A 21,836-nucleotide genomic window follows, 5' to 3' on the forward strand; every position below is an offset into this window, starting at 1 on the left:
CTTAGAGATGTAGTATCCCGGGGGCGTGCAAAATGTCGCTCACTGCCATTCAGCGCGGAGTTGTTGTGATAAACAAATTGCAGGCTTGCTTGTTTACAGAGAGTACGATATTGAGAAATGGATGGTGCCTTTAGTTTTTGGTAAACAATTAATGGCGCTCCGAGTGGCCAAAAGTGCTTGCAGCCAAAACCATCTCTTGCCCGCAATGTTAGGAATGTGCAATTCGCACCATGTCAGGAATGAACATATTCAAATGTGTACAGCTATTAAATGTTAATTTACACAACAGATGAAGGCAAAGTGTGGTGCTTCATCAAAGAAATGGCCTGTATTTCAGTGTGAGGACTACGACAGGAACAAGCCTCTGTTAAGTATTAAGTTAAGCACAGAAAAGTTAAGTCAGCGCTGCTGTATCATTTATAAGAAAACAACTATCCCTTTCACTCAAACTCATTAATATCAGACCCTGGTAGTGGTGGTGGTGCAGCTAAAAGTGTGCTGTTTCTTTGTGTTCTTTTCCAAATTACCAAATCACAATGGCGTCCTCCACCCAAACTTCCTCACTACGTTTACGAGCAATGATGGAGAGAAAACAGCATCAGAAAACGAGCGAGTAATCTTCCCGGCAGATGGGCTCTGGTCTACGTCATAGGGGGCCTCGTTTACGGGATGACCATCTCACAGCGCTTGACATATGGATGACAGCGGTGGAGCGTGTGCGGAGAGGCAGCGCTGGAGTCGTGGGACAAGGGGAAATGAAGCGCATCACTACTGTCTGTCTGCTGGAGGGAGAAGGAGCTAGTTCTAGGAGTTGGCCCACAGTTTGGTTCCATCACTTGCATGCTTGTGGTATTGGAGGAAGTCCCTAACTGGTATATCTCAGTTTATCATTGGTTTCCTCTCACTCTTCAGCCCTGTGTGTTAAGAGCACGCTACTCTGTACTGTTTTATCTAAGCTTCCCTTTAAAGGTTCTCTAAGCTAAGTAAAGGTCATAGCTAGTGTACAAGCTAAAGCCCCTTGGTAAAGGCCCTAGCTAGTGTACTAGCTACAGCGCCTATGTAAAGGCCCTAGCTACAGTAGTGTACTAGCTACAGCCCCTAGGTAAAGGTCCTAGCTAGTGTACAAGCTAAAGCCCCTTGGTAAAGGCCCTAGCTAGTGTACTAGCTACAGCGCCTATGTAAAGGCCCTAGCTACTGTAGTGTACTAGCTACAGCCCCTAGGTAAAGGCCCTAGCTAGTGTGCTAGCTACAGCCCCTATGTAAAGGCCCTGGCTACAGTAGTGTAAAAGCTAAAGCCTCTAGGTAAAGGCCCTAGCTAGTATACTAGCTACAGCCCCTAGGTAAAGGCCCTTGCTACAGTAGTATACTAGCTACAGCCCCTAGGTAAAGGCCCTAGCTACAGTGGTGTACTAGCTACGGCCCCTAGGTAAAGGCCCTAGCTACAGTAGTGTGCTAGCTACAGCCCCTATGTAAAGGCCCTAGCTACAGTGGTGTACTAGCTACGGCCCCTAGGTAAAGGCCCTAGCTACAGTAGTGTGCTAGCTACAGCCCCTATGTAAAGGCCCTAGCTACAGTAGTGTACAAGCTACAGCCTCTAGGTAAAGGCCCTAGCTACTGTACCGTAAGCGTCTTGGGGGTGTACATATTCCAGTGCAATCTCAGGTTGCTCCTTGGCAGGTTTCTCCTGTCACTAGTGCTCTGAAGGACCTGAAGAATGTGTCTTGCTGACATGACCGCAATGGAGACTAAAGGGAGAGATGGTCATCCACGCTTCTGCCTGAGCTGATGCTGGCTGACACAGTCAAAACACGGCTCACCGTCTTACCACTATGCCATGCGCCGCGCAAACGCATCAGGCCCTACCTGCACCGACGTGCCGAACACTCCACACAAACCCCATGTGACCAAGCAACCTGGTCTGTGTCAGCGGTGGTCATGTTACTCTGCGCCAATATCTGTGAAGCTGATGGGTAAGCTATTTCTTGAGTGAACATGTTAAATTACATAGAAATGTGTTAATGGGTTGAACAACGCTAAGTATTCAAAATGTTTTTGCTGTTAAAACTAAGAAATGGAGAAAAAACAAAAACACAACACAGATACAATAGAAAACAGTGCAGAGAAGAGAGCAACTGCACAACAAAGTAGGGCATTGCCACTGTATTGTAGAACACTAGGCTAGTGTGTAATGGTTTTCAGCTCTCTGAATTGAGGCCTGACTTTTAAGGTCAGCAAAGTGCAGGAAGTGCAGCGGGTTGCAGAATGTTGTCTGCACTTACAGGGCCACGCATTTCTAAACCTCACAGATGTCTAGTCCGAGGTCGACATCAGGGGAACAAATGGGAGCTGATGGCTCCGTTGTTCCGTGTCATCCTCCGTATTCTTCCGCCATACTATTTGGGGACGACAGTATTAAGCACAGCTGACATCATGTACATATATGCACAAAGGCTGAGAGGGGAGTTAAAAAGAGGACCGGCTCGTCCCAACATCCATTAAGACACAAGCTTCACTTATTCCAAACAATGTGATAAGTCCTGTTCCTGTTCCTTTATTATTGCCTTGCCCTGATTCCCCCCCGCCTCCCCCTTACCCAGAGTGCTTCTGTGTGCCTGTATGGTTTCAGAACACCACTTTCACTTAGTTGACAGATTTTTGTTTGGGTATCCCACGTCAGTCTTTCTTGCCTGTCTATTGTACACGCAACAATATAAGTTTGTAACGAGAGACCGGAAAGGAAATGCAATGTCCCTATTCCCTCTTATTCCTATATTAGGGATTTTTTTTGCCCATTATATTCAGGAATGCATTGTTTTAATGCAAATTATAAACCATAAAACCCAATACCCCATTCTGTTAAATTAATAGAATTACGAAAAAAATGTAATGATAGCAATTAAGTCTTGGAAATGCAAATTTTATAGTCAAGGACGATTACCTCATTTAAAGCATGTGCTGGAATGATGCCAGACGAAGGTAATTTAGATCCCAGTTGCTCACGGTTACATCATGATGAATGTGCCGGGTATAGAGCCATCGTGCACCTGCAGTCACCCAGCCCTCCATCAGCGAGTAGGGAGGGAGGGGACGGATGAGAAAGACAAATGCTGAGAGACACTTCCCTAAAAACACCAATCCCAGCAAAAAAAACGTGTTCAAACAAACAGAGAAAGTTTGACGTTACATCTGCTATAAATGACAATGTGGAAATAGTGAAGAGTGTTCTGAGTTTAGAGGAAGTCTGAAGAGGGCACTGCTGTATTCCTCCCAAGTAGGGACTGCTTTATAATTATTGGTATGGCATGTACATGCCTACCTCAACTACCTCGTATCCCTGCACATTGATATGGTATTGGTACCTCATGTATATAGCTTCATTCTTGTGTGTTTATTTCTTGTGTTTTTATCTTCTTATTTAACTCTGCATCGATGGGAACAAGATTTTAAGTAAGCATTTCACTGCAAGGTCTACACCTGTTGTATTCGGCGGATGTGACAAATAACAATTGATTTATTTTTTCCTTCGTAGAAGTATGCATAAATACCACTTGGCCGCCTTGCCTATTTATTCCACAGCAGAAAGTATATATAGAGGGCATGTCACAGCAAAGTTTGCAATGATAATAGATTTTCTGACTCGGAGATAGGTTTGATTGAACAGAAATCAGAAAGACAATATTAAGTTAGACCTTTTCCCTACTATACAGTGCCCTGTTAACCTGATGTTTATCACCTCAGATTAAAAATTGAGGGGCCCCGATGACATTTAAAAAAAGGTACCGACGTTTGGCTGTGTAAAATACTCACATTAGTTAATTATTTGAGATGACGGGCATAATGGAATTAATCTTTTATAAGGCCTAGCCTTCCTATGCCTCCCTCCCTTCTAATGACTTAACATTTACATTTAGCACTCCCTTCTGCCAGGAGTACCCACACCATACCCCCCATGCCCCTCCCCTCATCAACAACCATTACCTTACAGCAGGTCACAACGTTGTGGAACGTTTGGATAGAAATAAACTACAAAGTTCAATTCTGCCTTTTCTAAATGGTAGAATAGAGAATCACATCAGTCCTATTCAAGACATTTCTATCACTAGTAAACATTTTCCAAGTAAACGTTCCCTTTGCTTGGACTGCAGAACAGAGGCTGTAGCAAATGGCATAGGACTGGAGGCTGGTGTTAGTGGCCAGCGTTAGTGTTAGGCCTTAATGCTGGGAGTCAACAGCCTGCAGTGACTGAGCCCCTCCGGCCATGCCTCGCCCGCCTGCCAGAGGATGAAATAGTGAGACTATTACGGTGAAGTAGTAAACCTCCACACACTCAACGCACTATCATAATAGAATATTGATTCTATCCGAATCCAGGGCCCTCTGTCCTCGGATGGGGAGAGCACTAAAGGTCATTTGGTGGGGGACTATAATAGACATGTTGCCGAGCACTGGGGATTATTGTGTTAATGTGTGTTAGAAATAGGCTATACACTACAGTACTGTACGTATTCTATGGAAGGTGCAAACATGAAAGTATCATGACTTAACCCTTTATAATGACCATGGACTTGATGCCATATTTCATACTTCTTTATTTGTGCTTCTCCATTCTTCTCCTCTATTTGTAAACATGATTTTGCTACTATTAGTAGTACTTTTGCAAAGTGCATTCGGGAATGATTAGAAAAACAGAAGTAAACACACTCAGGTAAGTCAATAGAGAAGTGTTATATTCTTTGTGTCACATACAGCACCGAGAGAATATCCAACATTTTGACCTTCACTGTCCCACATTTCTTCTTGTTCATTACTATTCCAGTTTTTTGCAAACCTGCATCTGTCTCATCCGCCATAAGTAACAGAGAAACAATCGCACCATTAATTGTTGATCAGGGCAAAAGCGCCTTTGGAAAAGCGCCAAAGGAAAACGATGACAAATAACCACACACCATGCGAACAGCAGTACAAATTTCACCACGAGCAGGAGACGTTTATGCTTGATTGGAGCAATTTAATGTTATTTTTGAACATTTATTTTTTTACAAATCCTATGAGGACAGTTAAGAAAATTACTTTTTAATCATCTAAGGAGCCGCTGTGCCTTGTCTCTCCAGATGACTCTGTGCTGAAGACTTTCAGCCATTAGGATCCAGCGGCCGTTCTCCGCAAACAGAAAAGTCCTAGTTGGGAAAGTCGTGGTTAAGAACAGTAATATTTAGGGAGACAATCTAAGTTGAAGAAATGTTGAGGTCAACATAGTTAGGAAGAGGAGTAGTTTTATGTCTTAAGTAGTTTTATGATGAGGCCCAAAACTCTGGCATCCATCTTTGCCAACCAGTAATGTACACCCCACACCTTCCCTCTCAAGGGGCCCAGGAAGGTATGCATCACTAGCCATAGTGACATGCACAATACATTAGGAAATTGAATAATCCCTAACGTGACATTATAGCCCGCACAAACTTAATGATGAATTCTCTTTTTCCAGGCATTTGGAAATATATTCATGAAATTTCAATGTCCAATGAAACAAGTCATCTTTTAACCAGAGCACAAATATGACACATCATTCCTCATTTCTCTTTATGGCCAAGGCGTTATTTTAGTCAAATAAATACCCATTTGTCTTGTTTGTTGTGTTTTTTTCCGCCTTCACGCCACACAGGTCGAGGTTTCTGTTGGAGACCAAATGAAACTGCCATTGTAAGAATCAATTTGATGAGTCTTGTATATACTCTCTACTCAAAGTAATGTGATATTGATTGGTTCCCTCTGACATACTACTCCTCTCTGAGCGAGGATGATTATTGGCTTTTGACAAATTCCAGCGCAATCTTTCTTTTTTTCCTTTGTTTCCCTGCGCCAGTGCCACAGCTGAATCAAACTGAACTTGAATGTGTTTTCCAGTGTTTTGATCACACAAAGGGTCACATATATCACCATATTACCACTGTTCTTATCAATAAACAGTAGCATGCCTTCCAAATAAAATCTAAATCTAATCATTCAACATCTGACTACATCAAAAGTTACACAACGAGATTTGCATTCAAATACATGCAATTCTAGACAGGCATCTCACAGGAACACACAGGCGCAACGCTAAGTTATTACATTTCATATTTTGCAAAGCATTGTGGACATAGCACTGCAAAACTAATACATTATTAAAATACCATATCACCCTCTCCTGTCTGTGCTGGTTATGGATGACAATAAAACAGTCCCAGTTCTGAATCAAAGTGACATGGACCAAAGCAATCATATCCACTGATCTTAATGTGGCCCCCGTGATGAAGCATGGTGGTGCAGGGGCCGGGGAGGGGCCCCGGATCACCTCAGTCACTATTGATTAGTGTGTGTAATAAAGAGAGCGAGACAGTTGGCCCCACTGTGGACATGGCTCACTTGGCAACTGCTTTAACAAGGAGCTGGGGGGGGAGGGTCTACTGAGAGGCAAGGTGTTGGGATGGTGTGTATGTATGGGAGAGATCTAAAGCACTAAATATGCCGATGTGTACATTTTGTGTGTATATGCCTATGGGTGTCTACAGAAATTAATACATGAGTGTGTGTGTGTGCAGGATCATGTGTATGTGTATGAGCAAGGTGGATACATATGTGTGTTTGTGTGTGTTCGTGTGTGTGTGCTGCAGGCAGCATTCCCCTCTGCGCCGTGCACATGAAAACACCTCACACATGAGGGGCTTGTGCATGGAAAAATCAATAGGTTGGTGATAGAAATATGCTGGAGTCATTCCCCAGGTGAGAGATTGATCTGAGCTCCACTGAGGTTCTCTGTCCAAACTCCAAATAATGGTTAGAGGCCAGCGACCCCAAAAACTCCTCACAACACCCCCCATTCTACCGATAATCATGGCCTTAACCTTTCCTGTGACCAGCCTGAGCCTTACAGCACTGGACCAAGCATTACAGTAAATAGACCATGTACTGGGTTACATGAAATCTAAGTAATAAAATACTATATAGCTATATACATTGAGTGTACAAAACATTAAGAACACCTTCCTAACCCCTTCAAAGGCACTTAAATATTCTGTCTTGCCCATTCACCGTCTGAATTGCATAATCCATGTCTCAACTGTCTTAAGGCTTAAAAATCCTTCTTTAACCTGTCTCCTCCCCTTCATCTACACTGATTTAAGTGGATTTAACCTTTGACATCAATAAGGGATCGTAGGTTTCACCCGGATTCACCTAGTCCCTCTATGTCCTGGAAAGAGTTTTGTCAACTCAGTGTACATTGACTAACACTTATGGAGAATGTATGCGAGGGATATCATGAAGGCTTGTAATGTACATCAAGTAAAACTGTGGTGTGTCTCTTTTTTCCATGCTGGCTCCTTCACTTTCTTTGTTGATGTTTGTTTCCCGTTCACTCAGGCCTGGCAGGGGAAAAATGCAAGCTGTCGTTGCAGAGCGGGGCTGATGAATACGGGGCGACAGCCAAGCCGCGGCGGCAGCATTAGCTAGCGTGAGTGTTTTTAATTGCTCAACTATGGGCATTCGGTCCAGGTTTCGACATGCCACTGCACCGTCTACTGAAAATATGGCCTCCCTGACAAGCCTGTCATTGTACATAATTATGTGGAGGGAGTCGAAATAAAATTCTTTATGCAAAAAATGTGGCGGGGATGCAGTGGATTCATTAATACTCTACTGTCCATTTGAAAAAACATGAGAATAAAGCTACTGGTGTCATCTAACAGTATTCCCAAGAAGAAAAGATAAGACTAAATTGAACTGCGTTGTTTCTCCTTCACCACGGGCTGCTACTGCGGTGAACACAATCTATCATTACCTCGCCGTATCAGTAGAAACGTGCCCATTTTGAGTGATGACTTTCCTACAGGAACTAACAGCTGTATGTGCAAATCATGCATATAAATCAATTACCGGGGCCTATGTACTTTAAATGCACCCATTAATTAAGCAATGTCAGATACAATGAACCGTGAAGTTCATTACATTTTTAGCATTCAAACGCTGGGATTATTTGAGGAGGAGAGGATGCTATACCTAATGATTAACGCTAGTTGTGTGAAGCAGGGTAGCTGCCAGCTAGCCTTCAGTAGAGATGTTAGTACACTAGAAACAGATCTCAACAGCTTCCTCAGAAGAATAAGAGAGAGGAGTAGGGAAGGATGAGAGTTGATCAAAAGGAAGACAAACAAACAGGGATAGTCGTGTGGTTTACATGCCCACATCCAAGGATTCACAGAAAGACAGGATACATGCATCTCTGCCCAGTCAAGTGTGTCGAGTCATGTGACCCCAGCTCCTCTCACGTGTGGCGTGCAAGTGTGTGTGTGGTATGCGAGCTTTCACATATGTGTGTGTCTGTCTGTATGTGTGTGTGTGGCATGTGAGTTTGTCTGTCTGTGTGTGTGTTTGTGTGTGGCATGCGAATGTGTGTGTGTGGCGAGCCTGGCCCTGTGTTTCGTGCCAGGCTGCAGTTTTGTTCAAGTCGCTGTGAGATGACAGGGGGGGACATGGGGAGAAAAGGAGAGAGAGCCGGTCGGTCCCAGCTGCCTGCATTAAGCAATGACCTCTGCATAATGAAAGATGGTGAGAACATTTCCTAGTCATTACAAGGTTCCACGTTGTGACACGATTTGCATATTCATATATTTCTTTCCTCCCTAGCTATTTTTTTCCCCCTGTGAGCAGGACATCTGCCTCCGCCACTCTGGAAATAAATAAAGAATTAAATAAATACATTTTCAAAAACCACACGATCCATCCAGATGCTTGCAACTCTTCAAAAATACACCTTGTATTTGTTATGGCTTAAGCACCAGAGAGTGGTTTCAAGGGTCAATGCCAGTGGAGTAGAATGCATGGTTACAAAGGGTCTAAAGCACATACCCATTCTACTAACTCTATTTCTATGCTCTATATCCTGTTGTTACACCACATGACACAGACTTATCTCAATGGTAGTAGACGGGTGTTTCTGGTTACCATATGATCTGTCTCTTTTTTAACAAGTGGAGTTAAGCTAAGTGGGCAAATGGCACAAGACATGTAAATGGTCCACATAACAGTAGCCATATGGTGAGGAACCATAATCCCCAGAATGGTGTCTATTATGCGTTTTTTGTTATTCTGGATTTTAGAGTGGCCTAATTGCACATTTCCACAGTAGAGTTCTTCCATGGTTCAGTGAGATTGTTAACTAACCTTTTTAGTTTTTAGAAAATATCGGTATGAGCCAAAAGGCAAAATTATTATGTGTTACAGTGGATTTTAGAGCGGTCTAACTGTATATTTATTCAACATTTTATTATGTTTATTATATGAATAAACTTCCCCAATGACCTTGGTTAGTTGAGCATTGATACTATTGTGGATCTACAGTGGACATGTTAACATGGTGCTACAATGCCACAGTATATGTGGGGAAAAACAGTCTCGTTAAAATTCAGAGTCCATTTTTTCACATGATGTTTAAGATTCTTAAGGTATCTTCACAGTGGTTTGAGACATCGTCTAACAAACAATATCCATGTAAATATTTATATGAATTGAATATGCCTTCAAAAGATGTCTGCTGTAAGCCACAGGTTCTCTCTCTGATCTAAGAGGGCTCACCACAAAGAAAAGGCCTTCTACTTACTGCATTACAATTATATTTAACATCAAACAACTCTCAGCGGAGATTAAGTTGTCAAAACACAAGAATAGTCATACACGATTAAATGCTACGTTTTTTTTCATCAAAAGAGAGCGAGATAATCAAAAACACCTATTGACAGAAAAGTATATATTTAAATCAGTTTTATTTAATTCAAATTAATCGAGCAAATGGCAGGCAAGCAACGCAGCAGCCTGCAGAGTTGCCCGGTGTCTACCGTGCACAGTAACGATCACAGCAGAACTTCTGAACACAAACTGTTTAATGCGAATACCACAAGCTGAGGGGTACATAAATATAGAATTAGACAAAATGTTATTTATTTTTATTTATTTTTTCTCTACACCCCCCCCACGAGCAACATCCCCAGGTTTGAGGACTATGCAGATGTACGAGCCTACTTCAAAAAGTTGCAGTTCCCTTATGATAGCTCTGCAAAAAGGCTTTCTTTTAACTTAAATCAGCAAATGTGAAGCAGTGCAGACCTAAGGGCATCTTTTTCTCTTTTCTCCCCCTGAAAAAGAATTGCTCCTAGGGATCGATTTGAAATTTAAATTGTGGTGAAATAGTGTTTGTCATTAGCAATCAAATATTTGAACCGTTGGAATACCTTTTGTCCTCTGGTGAGAAATATTGCACAGGGCATATGAGTTTGTTGATGAATTATATATAGGTGTGGATACTGCTCAGCATCCCCTTTTGAAGCAGAACAAACGGCCATAACAAATGAATGAAAAAGGAAAAACAGACCTGGTAGGGGAAAAGATTTGTCATCGCGTTTATAAGAAATGAATATGTATGAACCAAAACATACAGCTAGACAAATACAATATGATTATTTGATGTATGGACGTGCACGTTTTAATGCCCATGAGCAGTACAGTTGCAATACATCATATGCAAACCAATCATACAGTATGTACTGTATTAACTAAGTGTTGTCAACTAATACAGAACAACATAATATAGACATGACACCACAAACACATCTTCAGATACTGATCAAATAGAAATCTAATTTAATCTGAATTCACGTCTTTTAAATAATGACATCATTATGACAGTAAATAACAGTCACTGTATACACCACTACAACTTCTGTATATTTGAGACCCAAAACAACTGTCAGTGGATCTATAGAGCAGATAGGGACTAAGCCAGACCAGACCCTGATGGTGGATAAACTGAACCGAAGATAGTCCAGACAGAGAAAAAGGAGTGTGTGTGTGTGTGTGTGTGCGTGCGCCTGTGTGTGTGTGTGTGTGTGTGCGTGCGCCTGTGTGTGTGTGTGTGTGTGCGTGCGCCTGTGTGTTGTGCATACGCTTGTGTACGCAAACGCTTGTGTGCGTTCACATGTGCCTTAGTGCGTGTGCATGTATGTGTGCGTGTGTGTGAATGGGTCTTCCTGTTTCCTGATTGACAGACAGTGACAGGGTGCTCTGCTCAGCGTTCATTAGAGGAGCTGATTGAATTGGGGGGTGTGGCGCTGTCACTCTTAATGGAGTGATCTCTAATTGGAGCAGATTAGCTTCACAGGCTTCTGGGTAATGTCAGGGGCAGGAAACCAGAAAGCAGAGAGGCTGTAAGAGGACAGTGTATGGATCACACAAAGGGGCTAGACTGTACATCACCACAACTCTAGCCTCTTCTGCAGCCGCCTGTACTGTAGACTAGAACACTATACAGCAAAGACTGATGAAGGCCTTAGGGTCAAAACGTTGGATAAGAAAACAGTGTGGGGGTAGCCATCTTTCTTTCAACACTACAGTTTGGAGCAGTGCACTCCCAACACCATTCCTTCATTCATACAGACCTTTAGCTTGTGTAAGACACTGTTTTAACAGAACACTACAAATAATGATCTCTGTACACTAAACCTGGCCCTTTCTTTCTCGGTAAAAGAGGTTTGATAAGGCAGTGGTCCAACAGCTTCTGGGGTGTACCAGAGAAGAGAGAGAACGCTAGCCGGCTGCTTGTGTCTGTCAGTCTGCTGCACCGTGTGTATTGCAGCGGCCCCAAGTCATGGCTATGATGGTTTATACATAGAGGTGTGGAGCAACTTCAAGGCCAAAAGTAAGGTATAATGAGCACCCAGGCCGGTTCACAGTCCCAAAAGGACGCGGCCGGCTCTTCGACAAGTTGGGGGTGTGATAACGGCCGACCATAAAAAGGAATCATTATCAATGAAAATGACAGGTTATTAAGATCTGATATTAGGGCCTATATGGTTTAGTATGATAGGTTATCTATAAAACCTCTAGAGCCCGGCCCACGCCAACAGACTCCATCTCGAGCGCCCAGTGCCACCGACACATGTTAATAAGCTCACAACCTTTAATTAAGCAATATGTATAAGTAGACGGCCATTACTGGCTGATTTGTGGCCCACTTTGTTACGTCAAGCACCGGCCACCAGACACATATTCAATACAAATCAACCCGGGCCTGAATATCATCCAGCTTAATGTGGGCCCAATATTGATATTTTATCACTTGGGCCCTGATTGGTGACTTTTAGAATTGTCATTTTTCATTGTGTTGGGGCAGTAATGAAGACCTAATGACCCTCATTCATTTGGAACACGGATTCATTACTCCACTTCACATTGTTTATTGGATAATGAATAGCCCTATCTGCATAGGCAGCCAATTTATGCCTCCTGATTGTGACTGTACTGTATGTGTGATGATGTGAATCACACAGCCCAATGGAACTGTGTTACTATGACATGAACTATGTCACAAAGCTATACATCACAAAAGGGACGAGCATCCTCAGGGTTCGATACTGCGACCAAAACATACTGCGACCGTTTGACTTGGCAGTGTGACACACTTTTTTAATTGATCGCAAGGGTGCCAGTGAAAATCTTCTACCTGGTCACATTACATTTTTTCTTATCATGTTTTATTCAAACAGTAATGTGCAATTGACAAAAAATAGACCTACTTTCTGAAGAGGCAGCAAATGCACACAAATGCCCCTGTTTGTGTGTGTCAGGGCTTGACACCCAGGAGGTTTTGGAAATCCTCCGGGCCAGTTGATCATCCCCGTCAGTGGCCCGCTTGGGTCAGTGAAAAAAATGTTCTAATAATGACATTTTGATTCTAGGCTATATAATTTAAGAAAAAAAAATAAACAGATGGATACACAAAGCTATTAACTTGTTATGCCGATTCTTTATCACGCGCACGCTGCACACATACAGTACCAGTCAAAAGTTTTCCAGGGTTTTTCTTAACTTTTTACATTGTAGAATAATAGTGAAGACATCAAAAATATGAAATAACATATATGGAATCATGTAGTAACCAAAAAAGTGTTGAACAAATCAAAATATATTTTATATTTGAGATTCTTCAAAGTAGCCACCCTTTGCCTTGATGACAGCTTTGCACACTCTTGACATTCTTTCAACCAGCTTCATGAGGTGGTTTCAATTGAACACAACTGAATGCATTTCAATTAAGAGGTGTGCCTTGTTAAAAGTTAATTTGTGGAAATTCTTTCCTTCTTAATGCATTTGAACCAATCAGTTGTGTTGTGACAAGGTAGGGGTGGTATACAGAAGATACCCTATTTGGTAAAAGACCAAGTCCAAATTACAGCAAGAACAGCTCAAATAAGCAAAGAGAAACGACAGTCCATTATTACTTTAAGACATGAAGGTCAGTCAATACGGAACATTTCAAGAACTTTTAAACTTTCTTCAAGTGCAGTCGCAAAAACCATCAAGCGCTATAATGAAACTGGCTCTCATGAGGACTGCCACAGGAAAGGAAGACACATAGTTACCTCTGCTGCAGAGGATAAGTTCATTAGAATTAATTGCACCTCAGATTGCAGCCCAAATATATGCTTCACAGAGTTCAAGTAACAGACACATCTCAGCATCAACTGTTCAGGACACCAATAAGAAGAGACTTGCTTGGGCCAAGAAACACACACAATGGACATTAGACCAGTAGAACTCTGTCCTTTGGCCTGATGAGTCCAAATTTGAGATTTTTGGTTCCAACCACCATGTCTTTGTGAGACGCAGAGTAGGTAAACGGATGACCACTGTGAAGCATGGAGGATGAGGTGTGATTGTTTCGGGGTGCTTTGCTGATGACACTGTCAGTGATTTATTTAGAATTCGAGGCACACTTAACCAGCATGGCTACCACAGCATTCTGAAGCAATATGTCATCCCATCTGGTTTGCACTTAGTGGGACTATCATTTGTTTTTTTTCAACAGGACAATTACCCAAAACACGCCGCCAGGCTGTGTAAGGGCTATTTGACCAAGGAGGGTGATGGAGTTCTGCATCAGAAGACCTGGTGTCACGTTTACTCCTGCTCCCTCTCTGGCGCTCGGCGTCGCCAGTTGTCTCATCATTACGCACACCTGCCACAATCGTTACGCGCACCTGCGCCTCATGACCCTCACCTGGACTCCATCACCTTCCTGATTACCTCCCCTATATCTGTCACTTCCCTTGGTTCTTTCCTGAGGTGTTATTGACTCTGTTTCACTTTCATGCCTGTACGCTTTTCGTGTTTTGTACTCTGTTCTATTTATTATTACATTTGCACCTGTACTTGCTTCCAGACTCCCAGCGTACACGTTACACATGGCCTCCACAATCACCTGACATCAACCCAATTGAGATGGTTTGGGATGAGTTGGACCGCAGAGGGAAGGAAAAGCAGCCAACAAGTGCTCAGCATATGTGGGAACTCCTTCAAGACTGTTGGAAAAGCATTCCTCGTGAAGCTGGTTGAGAGAATGCCAAGAGTCTGCAAATCTGTCATCAAGGCAAAGGGTGGATACTCTGAAGAATCTAAAATCTAAAATATATTTAGACTTTTTTGGTTACTATATGATTCCATTTTTGTTATTTCATAATTTTGATGTCTTCACTGTTATTCTACAATGTAGAAAATAGTTAAAATAAAGAAAAACACTTGAATTTATTTTTTATTTTTTTATTTTACCTTTATTTTACTAGGCAAGTCAGTTAAGAACAAATTCTTATTTTCAATGACGGCCTAGGAACAGTGGGTTAACTGCCTGTTGAGTAGGTGTGTCCAAACTTTTGACTTGTACTTTATAACCTATTGATGATCTGTCAGGCAGAGAGAGCAAGCAGCTCATCAACAGCTGGTTGTTGCATGGAGCAATTCACAGAAGACCAACAGCGGTAGAAAAGATGTTCCAATTTATGAGAGTAAATGCTAAGGCAAGAATGGGTATGCAAACCAGGTATTTAAAAAGTTCAAAGTCTTGGTTGAATATTTGCAATGCGCAATTCAGTAATCATGGAATAGCCTACCTTGAAAATCAGACATTTCCTTTAGGCTATTTGGTCCTTGGAAAGTCATTGAAGTTACGGTTGTCAATTTAGAAGGTCTACTGCTCCAATTAAATTATTCTGTGATTCCATTTCTGATCAGTTTCTATGAGAGATGTAGCTGCTTTCCTTTGTTCCCCAATGTTTCAATTGAAGGGATTTGAGCTACTCTGTTGTGGTAAAACAATGTGCAGTTATTACATTTGAGTCATTTAGCAGACACTCTTATCCAGAGCGACTTATATTTTCGTAATTTGTTCGTACTGGTCCCCCGTGGAAATCGACAACTCAAGCTACACAGGACTTATTATGAGCAAGACAACATCGAATGTTGGCTTCAAATTGGTTTTCCATACAATGCATTCCATTACAAAGGGAAGTTTAAAACATGGTACAATAACACCTCAGTCATACTTCAGCATCTCAAATGGTGAGACTGACTAGCTACCACATGGACAGACTCCATTAGTGTGTTTGTGTCAGCCTGACTAGCTACCACATGGACAGACTCCATTAGTGTGTTTGTGTCAGAATGACTAGCTACCACATGGACAGACTCCATTAGTGTGTTTGTGTCATACAGACTAGCTACCAGATGGACAGACTCCATTAGTGTGTTTGTGTCAGACAGACTAGCTACCACATGGACAAACTCCATTAGTGTGTTTGTCTCAGACTGACTAGCTACCACATGGACAGACTCCATTCGTGTGTTTGTGTCAGACTGACTAGCTACCACATGGACAGACTCCATTAGTCTGTTTGTGTCAGACTGACTAGCTACCACATGGACAGACTCCATTCGTGTGTTTGTGTCAGACAGACTAGCTACCACATGGACAAACTCCATTAGTGTGTTTGTGTCACACAGACTAGCTACCACATGGACAGACTCCATTAGTGTGTTTGTGTCAGCCTGACTAGCTACCACATGGACAGACTCCATTAGTGTGTTTGTGTCAGAATGACTAGCTACCACATGGACAGACTCCATTAGTGTGTTTGTGTCATACAGACTAGCTACCAGATGGACAGACTCCATTAGTGTGTTTGTGTCAGACAGACTAGCTACCACATGGACAAACTCCATTAGTGTGTTTGTGTCAGACTGACTAGCTACCACATGGACAGACTCCATTAGTGTGTTTGTGTCAGACTGACTAGCTACCACATGGACAGACTCCATTAGTGTGTTTGTGTCAGACAGACTAGCTACCACATGGACAAACTCCATTAGTGTGTTTGTGTCACACAGACTAGCTACCACATGGACAGACTCCATTAGTGTGTTTGTGTCAGCCTGACTAGCTACCACATGGACAGACTCCATTAGTGTGTTTGTGTCAGAATGACTAGCTACCACATGGACAGACTCCATTAGTGTGTTTGTGTCATACAGACTAGCTACCAGATGGACAGACTCCATTAGTGTGTTTGTGTCAGACAGACTAGCTACCACATGGACAAACTCCATTAGTGTGTTTGTGTCAGACTGACTAGCTACCACATGGACAGACTCCATTAGTGTGTTTGTGTCAGACTGACTAGCTACCACATGGACAGACTCCATTAGTGTGTTTGTGTCAGACAGACTAGCTACCACATGGACAAACTCCATTAGTGTGTTTGTGTCACACAGACTAGCTACCATATGGACAGACTCCATTAGTGTGTTTGTGTCACACAGACTAACTACCACATGGACAGAATCCATTAGTGTGTTTGTGTCCACATTATTCTGACATTTTAAAATGTAAAAATAATGTGAATGTCAATGCATAATTCCATTAGGTAGGCCTATATTTAAAAATAATGCATTATTCTTAATGTGGTAATGCCTACTTTTCTTTGGCATACATTTTGGAGGGAGTTTTTTTCCAACAATTAAATGTAAAATTTAGGTCCCTGAAAATGACAATTAAGTGCTTTAAAAAGTCCTTGAATTTGAATTGCCAATGTCTGTACGAATCCTGTATATGCTACTTGCTCATCTTCTATTGAAATGATGTATGCATCATTCCCTTTTTTGTCAGGTCTTGACCCAGGCCAGTATTTTTTTTACATTCGGGCCAGTAGCTTTCAGGTGGCACTGGCCTGGTGTGCCACTGGCAAATTTACCTGAATGACAAGCCCTGCTGTGCGCGGTGTGCATAGGGCCTATATGTCTAACACTGTGTAGCTGTTAGTGATGTTATTGATAGCCTCCCATTTTCAGGTAGATGTAAAGGCAATTAAAAGGTAACTACAAAGTAGCCTATACCACCTGGTAGGATCAATCCAGCGGCCATTTGTTTTGAAAAGTCCATCAAAAGTGCACTACAGAAACAAACACACCGGTCTGGCTGGTGCACACCTGAACAATTTTTTCACAGACCTCAAAAATGGTCCCCTGATGTGGTTTAAACCTGAAACCTGATGTGGTTTAAACCTGAAAAACTGGGTGAAATCACAGTCCTCCCCGTTTTTTTGTTGTTGTTGGTGGTATCGTTTTGGTATCTAGTATAGTTTTTTCAAATTTCGCAGAAAAGAACACATGGCACTTTGAAATCTGCACATTATTTTAAGTCTCTTTTCTTTGAACACAAGGGCATGCTAATTTAAAAGGTGGCTAGTCATGATTAGCCTGGTTCTGTAAGGAATGCAGGCACCTTTTGGGACACAGGCGAGGTCATTAGCGATTATCTATTTATTTTTATTAGTACGATCAAATCATGTGCTGGTGCCCCAAGTGAAAAGGTTGTTAGCACCAGTGCCACCCGTGGAAAAAGCTATTGTAGAAGCCTGATTCTACCTGAACCATCTCTATGTGTATCATCAGGAACAATTTGAACTGTTATGTGAGTATGCTATAGAGAGCTCATAAACACATTCTGAATTGATCCATCAGTCATTGTCCATCACTGAGGTACAGTATGTCTATAGTCACTGTCCATTCATATGGTGTGGTCGGTTGAGGTGATAGTTGTCTATTGTCTATATAGTGGTATGTGTATAATCGCTGTCCTGTCAATTGGTGTGGTCGGTTGAGCCTTAGGTGCTAGTTGTCTATTGCCAGGGGTATGTCTATAGTCCCTGTCCCTTCAGTTGATGCGGTCGTTGGAGGTGCTAGTTGACAGTACCTGGGTGTCCTCTCCTGCTTTGTTTCACTTCACAGTGACATTAGTGGCTAAGGCCTTGCAGTGCATCTCGAGCCATGCCCACTGTCTCCTACTGGCTCGACGCGATGAGTACCTGAGGGCACGGATTAGGCAATAACACTGTTTAAACACACAACATTACACAAACAACCATTAAAACGCCACACTACACAAACAGCCATTAAACAGTGCACAGGAGTGTTGGACTCACGCCAAACAGGCTTCCTCCTTTTCCTCTCCCTGAGTTGGAGGGTGGAGCTTGTCCCTTCGTCTTCCTGGTTCACCTCTGGTGTCCTCTGACCTGGGCGGGGCATAGTGCTGAGAGGTGGCTCTGCCCCATCCATGTCACCAATCACCTTCAAGGACACACCATAGACAAAAACAAACTGTCAGACACATTCAAGTGCTGAAGATATTTCAACAGTTAAATGTTTCTATATGCAAGTTCACTACCATTGTTTTAATGTTTATACAGTAATTTGCAATTACAAAATATTTAAGCCTGGGAATTGCAAAAAAAAGATTGTGCAGAAAGAATTAACACAGTTCCACGTTTTTCAAGTAAACTTAAAAAAAATCTCCCACAAATCTCCCCAAACTAGTGTAAACGGGTTTGGATAATTAGACGCGATACACTTTTGGAAAAGGTCTTCTCGCAAAGCCGATATGGCTGGCAGGGAAAGCATTAATCTCTTCATGCAACATACAAAGACCAAGGACGTATCCTTCCCCGGCACCGAACGGCAGATAGCAGAACTCACTTCCTGTATAAATCATGTTCATATTTCTGAAGGCTCAGGATGACCTCATAGCCAATGAAGCGTGCTCCGAGGCTCCGAAGCGGCAATCAAACATGCGGCCGGGGGGAAGAGGGGGTGCAGGAGGGAGAATTGATGCAGTTTGTCAATTAATGTTGCTGCGAGGTGTTTCTTAAAGGTTAACTTCTTCATATTCCGAATGTGGAATTAGGTCAATATTGGCGAGCGCGGAGTCATTTGTGGACAAGGAGCGCTGAGTCATGGAAAGTGAAGACAAAGGGTTCTGGGTAATGGGGGTATGATGGCATATTACACCAATGAGGAGGCCCAATATTGAAATGGCATCGCTCTCCCTCTTTCTGTCTCTGTTCATCACATGGGCTTGCGGCGGATTGTAATTATATGGGAATCACCCCTACTAGTTATAACTCAAGAACAGTACAGTCATACCTAGCTACGTTAAGTTAATTAAGTATGTAGTATTGAAATAAGTTGATTGTGAGTGAGGAAGTCTAACGTCAACAATGGTTAAAGGGCACAAGTGGAAAAAGACTTCAAAAGCAAAAGAAACACAATGATGAAATTGCACGGAACAGTGTTTTTATTTACAACGTAGTTTAGATGCTTATCAGCCTTTTTCCAAGCCATAAATAATCTGCGGAGAAGTAATATTCAAGCTGTTGGAGCTTTAGTTGTGCATCTTTAATGGGACTTTCACAGAAGCTGATCCAGGACTCACATATGGAAGAAGGAGATGGTACAACAGCACAGTTGGTTACTCAAATCGTTCTTTTTTGGCAGGCCGTAGACACTTAAATGCTAGCCTGGGAGGAAAAAGACAGGGAAACATAAACCTACTGTGGTTTTAGTAGGGAACATAATGACTTTGCCCACATTCATTTCGTCGGCCATATTGTTTCCCTCAGATGGAGCTGTTATGGGCCCATCTCAGAAGTTGTTTTGTTATGAGGGCCCTACTGGAATCTCAACGGTTGTTGAGAGTGATGCATTGTGAGTTTGCAGCTGGCAAACATCTGTTTATTCATGATTGTTTGAGAAGTACTTTTTTTTTTTTTTTTAAACACTCCACCACCTTTAAAATCCTTTTGGCTAAGTATGCCAATGGGACTGTTGCTTTTACTATTCTTGCTGCACTACATTTGTTACCATTTCCCAGCATGCCGTGGTTAATATTAAAGGTAAAATAGTAGATGCCTTCCAGGTTAATATTCCAGGTAAACATGGTTCGACCAATTTCCATAATTTAAATGCCATGCATGATGGGCCCTGAACATAAACTCTTAGAAAAAAAGGTGCTATCTAGAACCTAAAAGGATTTTTCCCCTTTTTGGTTCCAGGTAGAACCTTTTTGATTCCAGGTAGAACCCTTTAGGGTTCTATGTAAAACCCTTTCCACAGAGGGTTCTACATGGAACCCAAAAGGGTTATCCTATGGGGACAGGCAAAGAACCCTTTGGGACCCTTTTGTCTGTGTCTGTACATGACCTTTAATTCTAAAAACTAGACGGATACAGGTGCAGGAATCACATGGTTTAGCCAAATGAATATTCAATATGTGCATGATATTTTTTTTTTGCTTAGTCATGGACCGCTGCCCCCCAATAACAATACAAATATACACACCAGACTGCTGTATTACACTGAAAGTGTCTATAGCTCAGGGCACCTCTCGGAGGGCTTGCTTTTCTTAGGTGTTCGTTTATATTAATTTTGAGTGTAAATTGTGGTTAATATGCAAAAATAAGAACCCTGGAGCAGTGGTCATGTTAGTCTAAGGCTTTCCCTGGTCCTCGAGGGCTTGGCTGTCCAGGACATTGCCAGAGAAAAACAGACCTCTTATGTGGAAATGAAGCATCCGTCAATATTGCTTCAGTAAACAAAGGAAGGCCTCCTTAAGTAGTCGGACGAATCCTTTAACCGAAGGAGGCAGAGGGGAGACTGACTGTTTTTCACAGTTCAAAGAAGTCAAATAAATACTGCTATTGTAAGTTGTCTCATTCTCCAAGCATCAGGACTGAATAATGATGACACTGTAGGTCACAGCAAGTAGTCATTCCTAAGGGTTAATGAGCAATCATTTACAGGAGACAGGAACCTGTTCCCATATCACAATAACATATCACATTTGAAGATGATAAAGCAATATCATTGAATGGTCAAATGTTATATGTTATATATTGTGATATGGAAACAAGCCTCACTTCAAAATAGAGATTTGTTTCCTGCAAAAATGAACACATTAATATGATGAACTTACATAGGGGGCTTTAGAATACTATACTCGTGGAGAAAGGAACCATATGCACAAGGTATTCTACTCTATACCCTTGAATTGTGCAGTCTGAAATATTTTCTTCAGGACTGCCTGAATGTTATTCCTCTCCAAGGAGCTGTCACCTTAAATCTGCAGGCCAGTTTGTACACAGCCCCCCGTTGCATACACAGCCCCCCGTCGCATACACTGACTATATTGCTGGCAGAATTACATAAAGCACTAATAAAATCAGCTCAAGTGTTCTTCCGAGGGCTGGGGATGCCCTTTGGTGATTCCTGGATGTCACTCTATACATAAAACTAGTCTATATATTCAAGGGAGGATTAGTTTGAATATGTAAAGAGGGCCCGTGCTGTAGGGAGAGGGGAAATGAGGGTGGAAAGCAGAAAGCTCAGCAGGGCTGGAGAGCTGGCATTATCGTACACACACCACAGCCGGGGGTGAGGGGACACGGCTGCCCCCGGCGTCACTCTCATGTTCCACCCGACGTAGAGGCGTGACCATCATGCCACTATGGGGTGGATGGTGATACCACAGGACATTCTCCTCTGTTTTGGTTCCTCAACCCTTACCGTTAAAGGTAGGTCCGGGGCCAAATGATTTTCTCCAGCAGAAATGCCAAGAGTGAATTATTCTTTTTTTAGGAATTACA

At 42.3% G+C, this 21,836-nt stretch overlaps 1 protein-coding gene across 1 annotated transcript in view; it reads right to left on the minus strand.

Annotated features, from left to right (window-relative positions):
* Positions 1 to 4,989: 4,989 nt before the first annotated feature.
* The window catches only part of ofcc1 (orofacial cleft 1 candidate 1), a 104,952-nt gene continuing 88,105 nt past the window's right edge, over positions 4,990 to 21,836 (minus strand). The window contains exons 14-16 of the mRNA XM_031835016.1: positions 18,342 to 18,486; positions 18,113 to 18,224; positions 4,990 to 5,672 (exon numbers count right to left, since the gene is read on the minus strand). Coding sequence (XP_031690876.1) covers positions 18,160 to 18,224; positions 18,342 to 18,486 — 210 coding nt within the window. The 3' untranslated portion in view covers positions 4,990 to 5,672; positions 18,113 to 18,159. The remainder of the gene's footprint in view (positions 5,673 to 18,112; positions 18,225 to 18,341; positions 18,487 to 21,836) is intronic.

The sequence above is a fragment of the Oncorhynchus kisutch genome, linkage group LG11, assembly GCF_002021735.2.
Source record: "Oncorhynchus kisutch isolate 150728-3 linkage group LG11, Okis_V2, whole genome shotgun sequence".
In the NCBI taxonomy this organism is placed as follows: domain Eukaryota; kingdom Metazoa; phylum Chordata; class Actinopteri; order Salmoniformes; family Salmonidae; genus Oncorhynchus; species Oncorhynchus kisutch.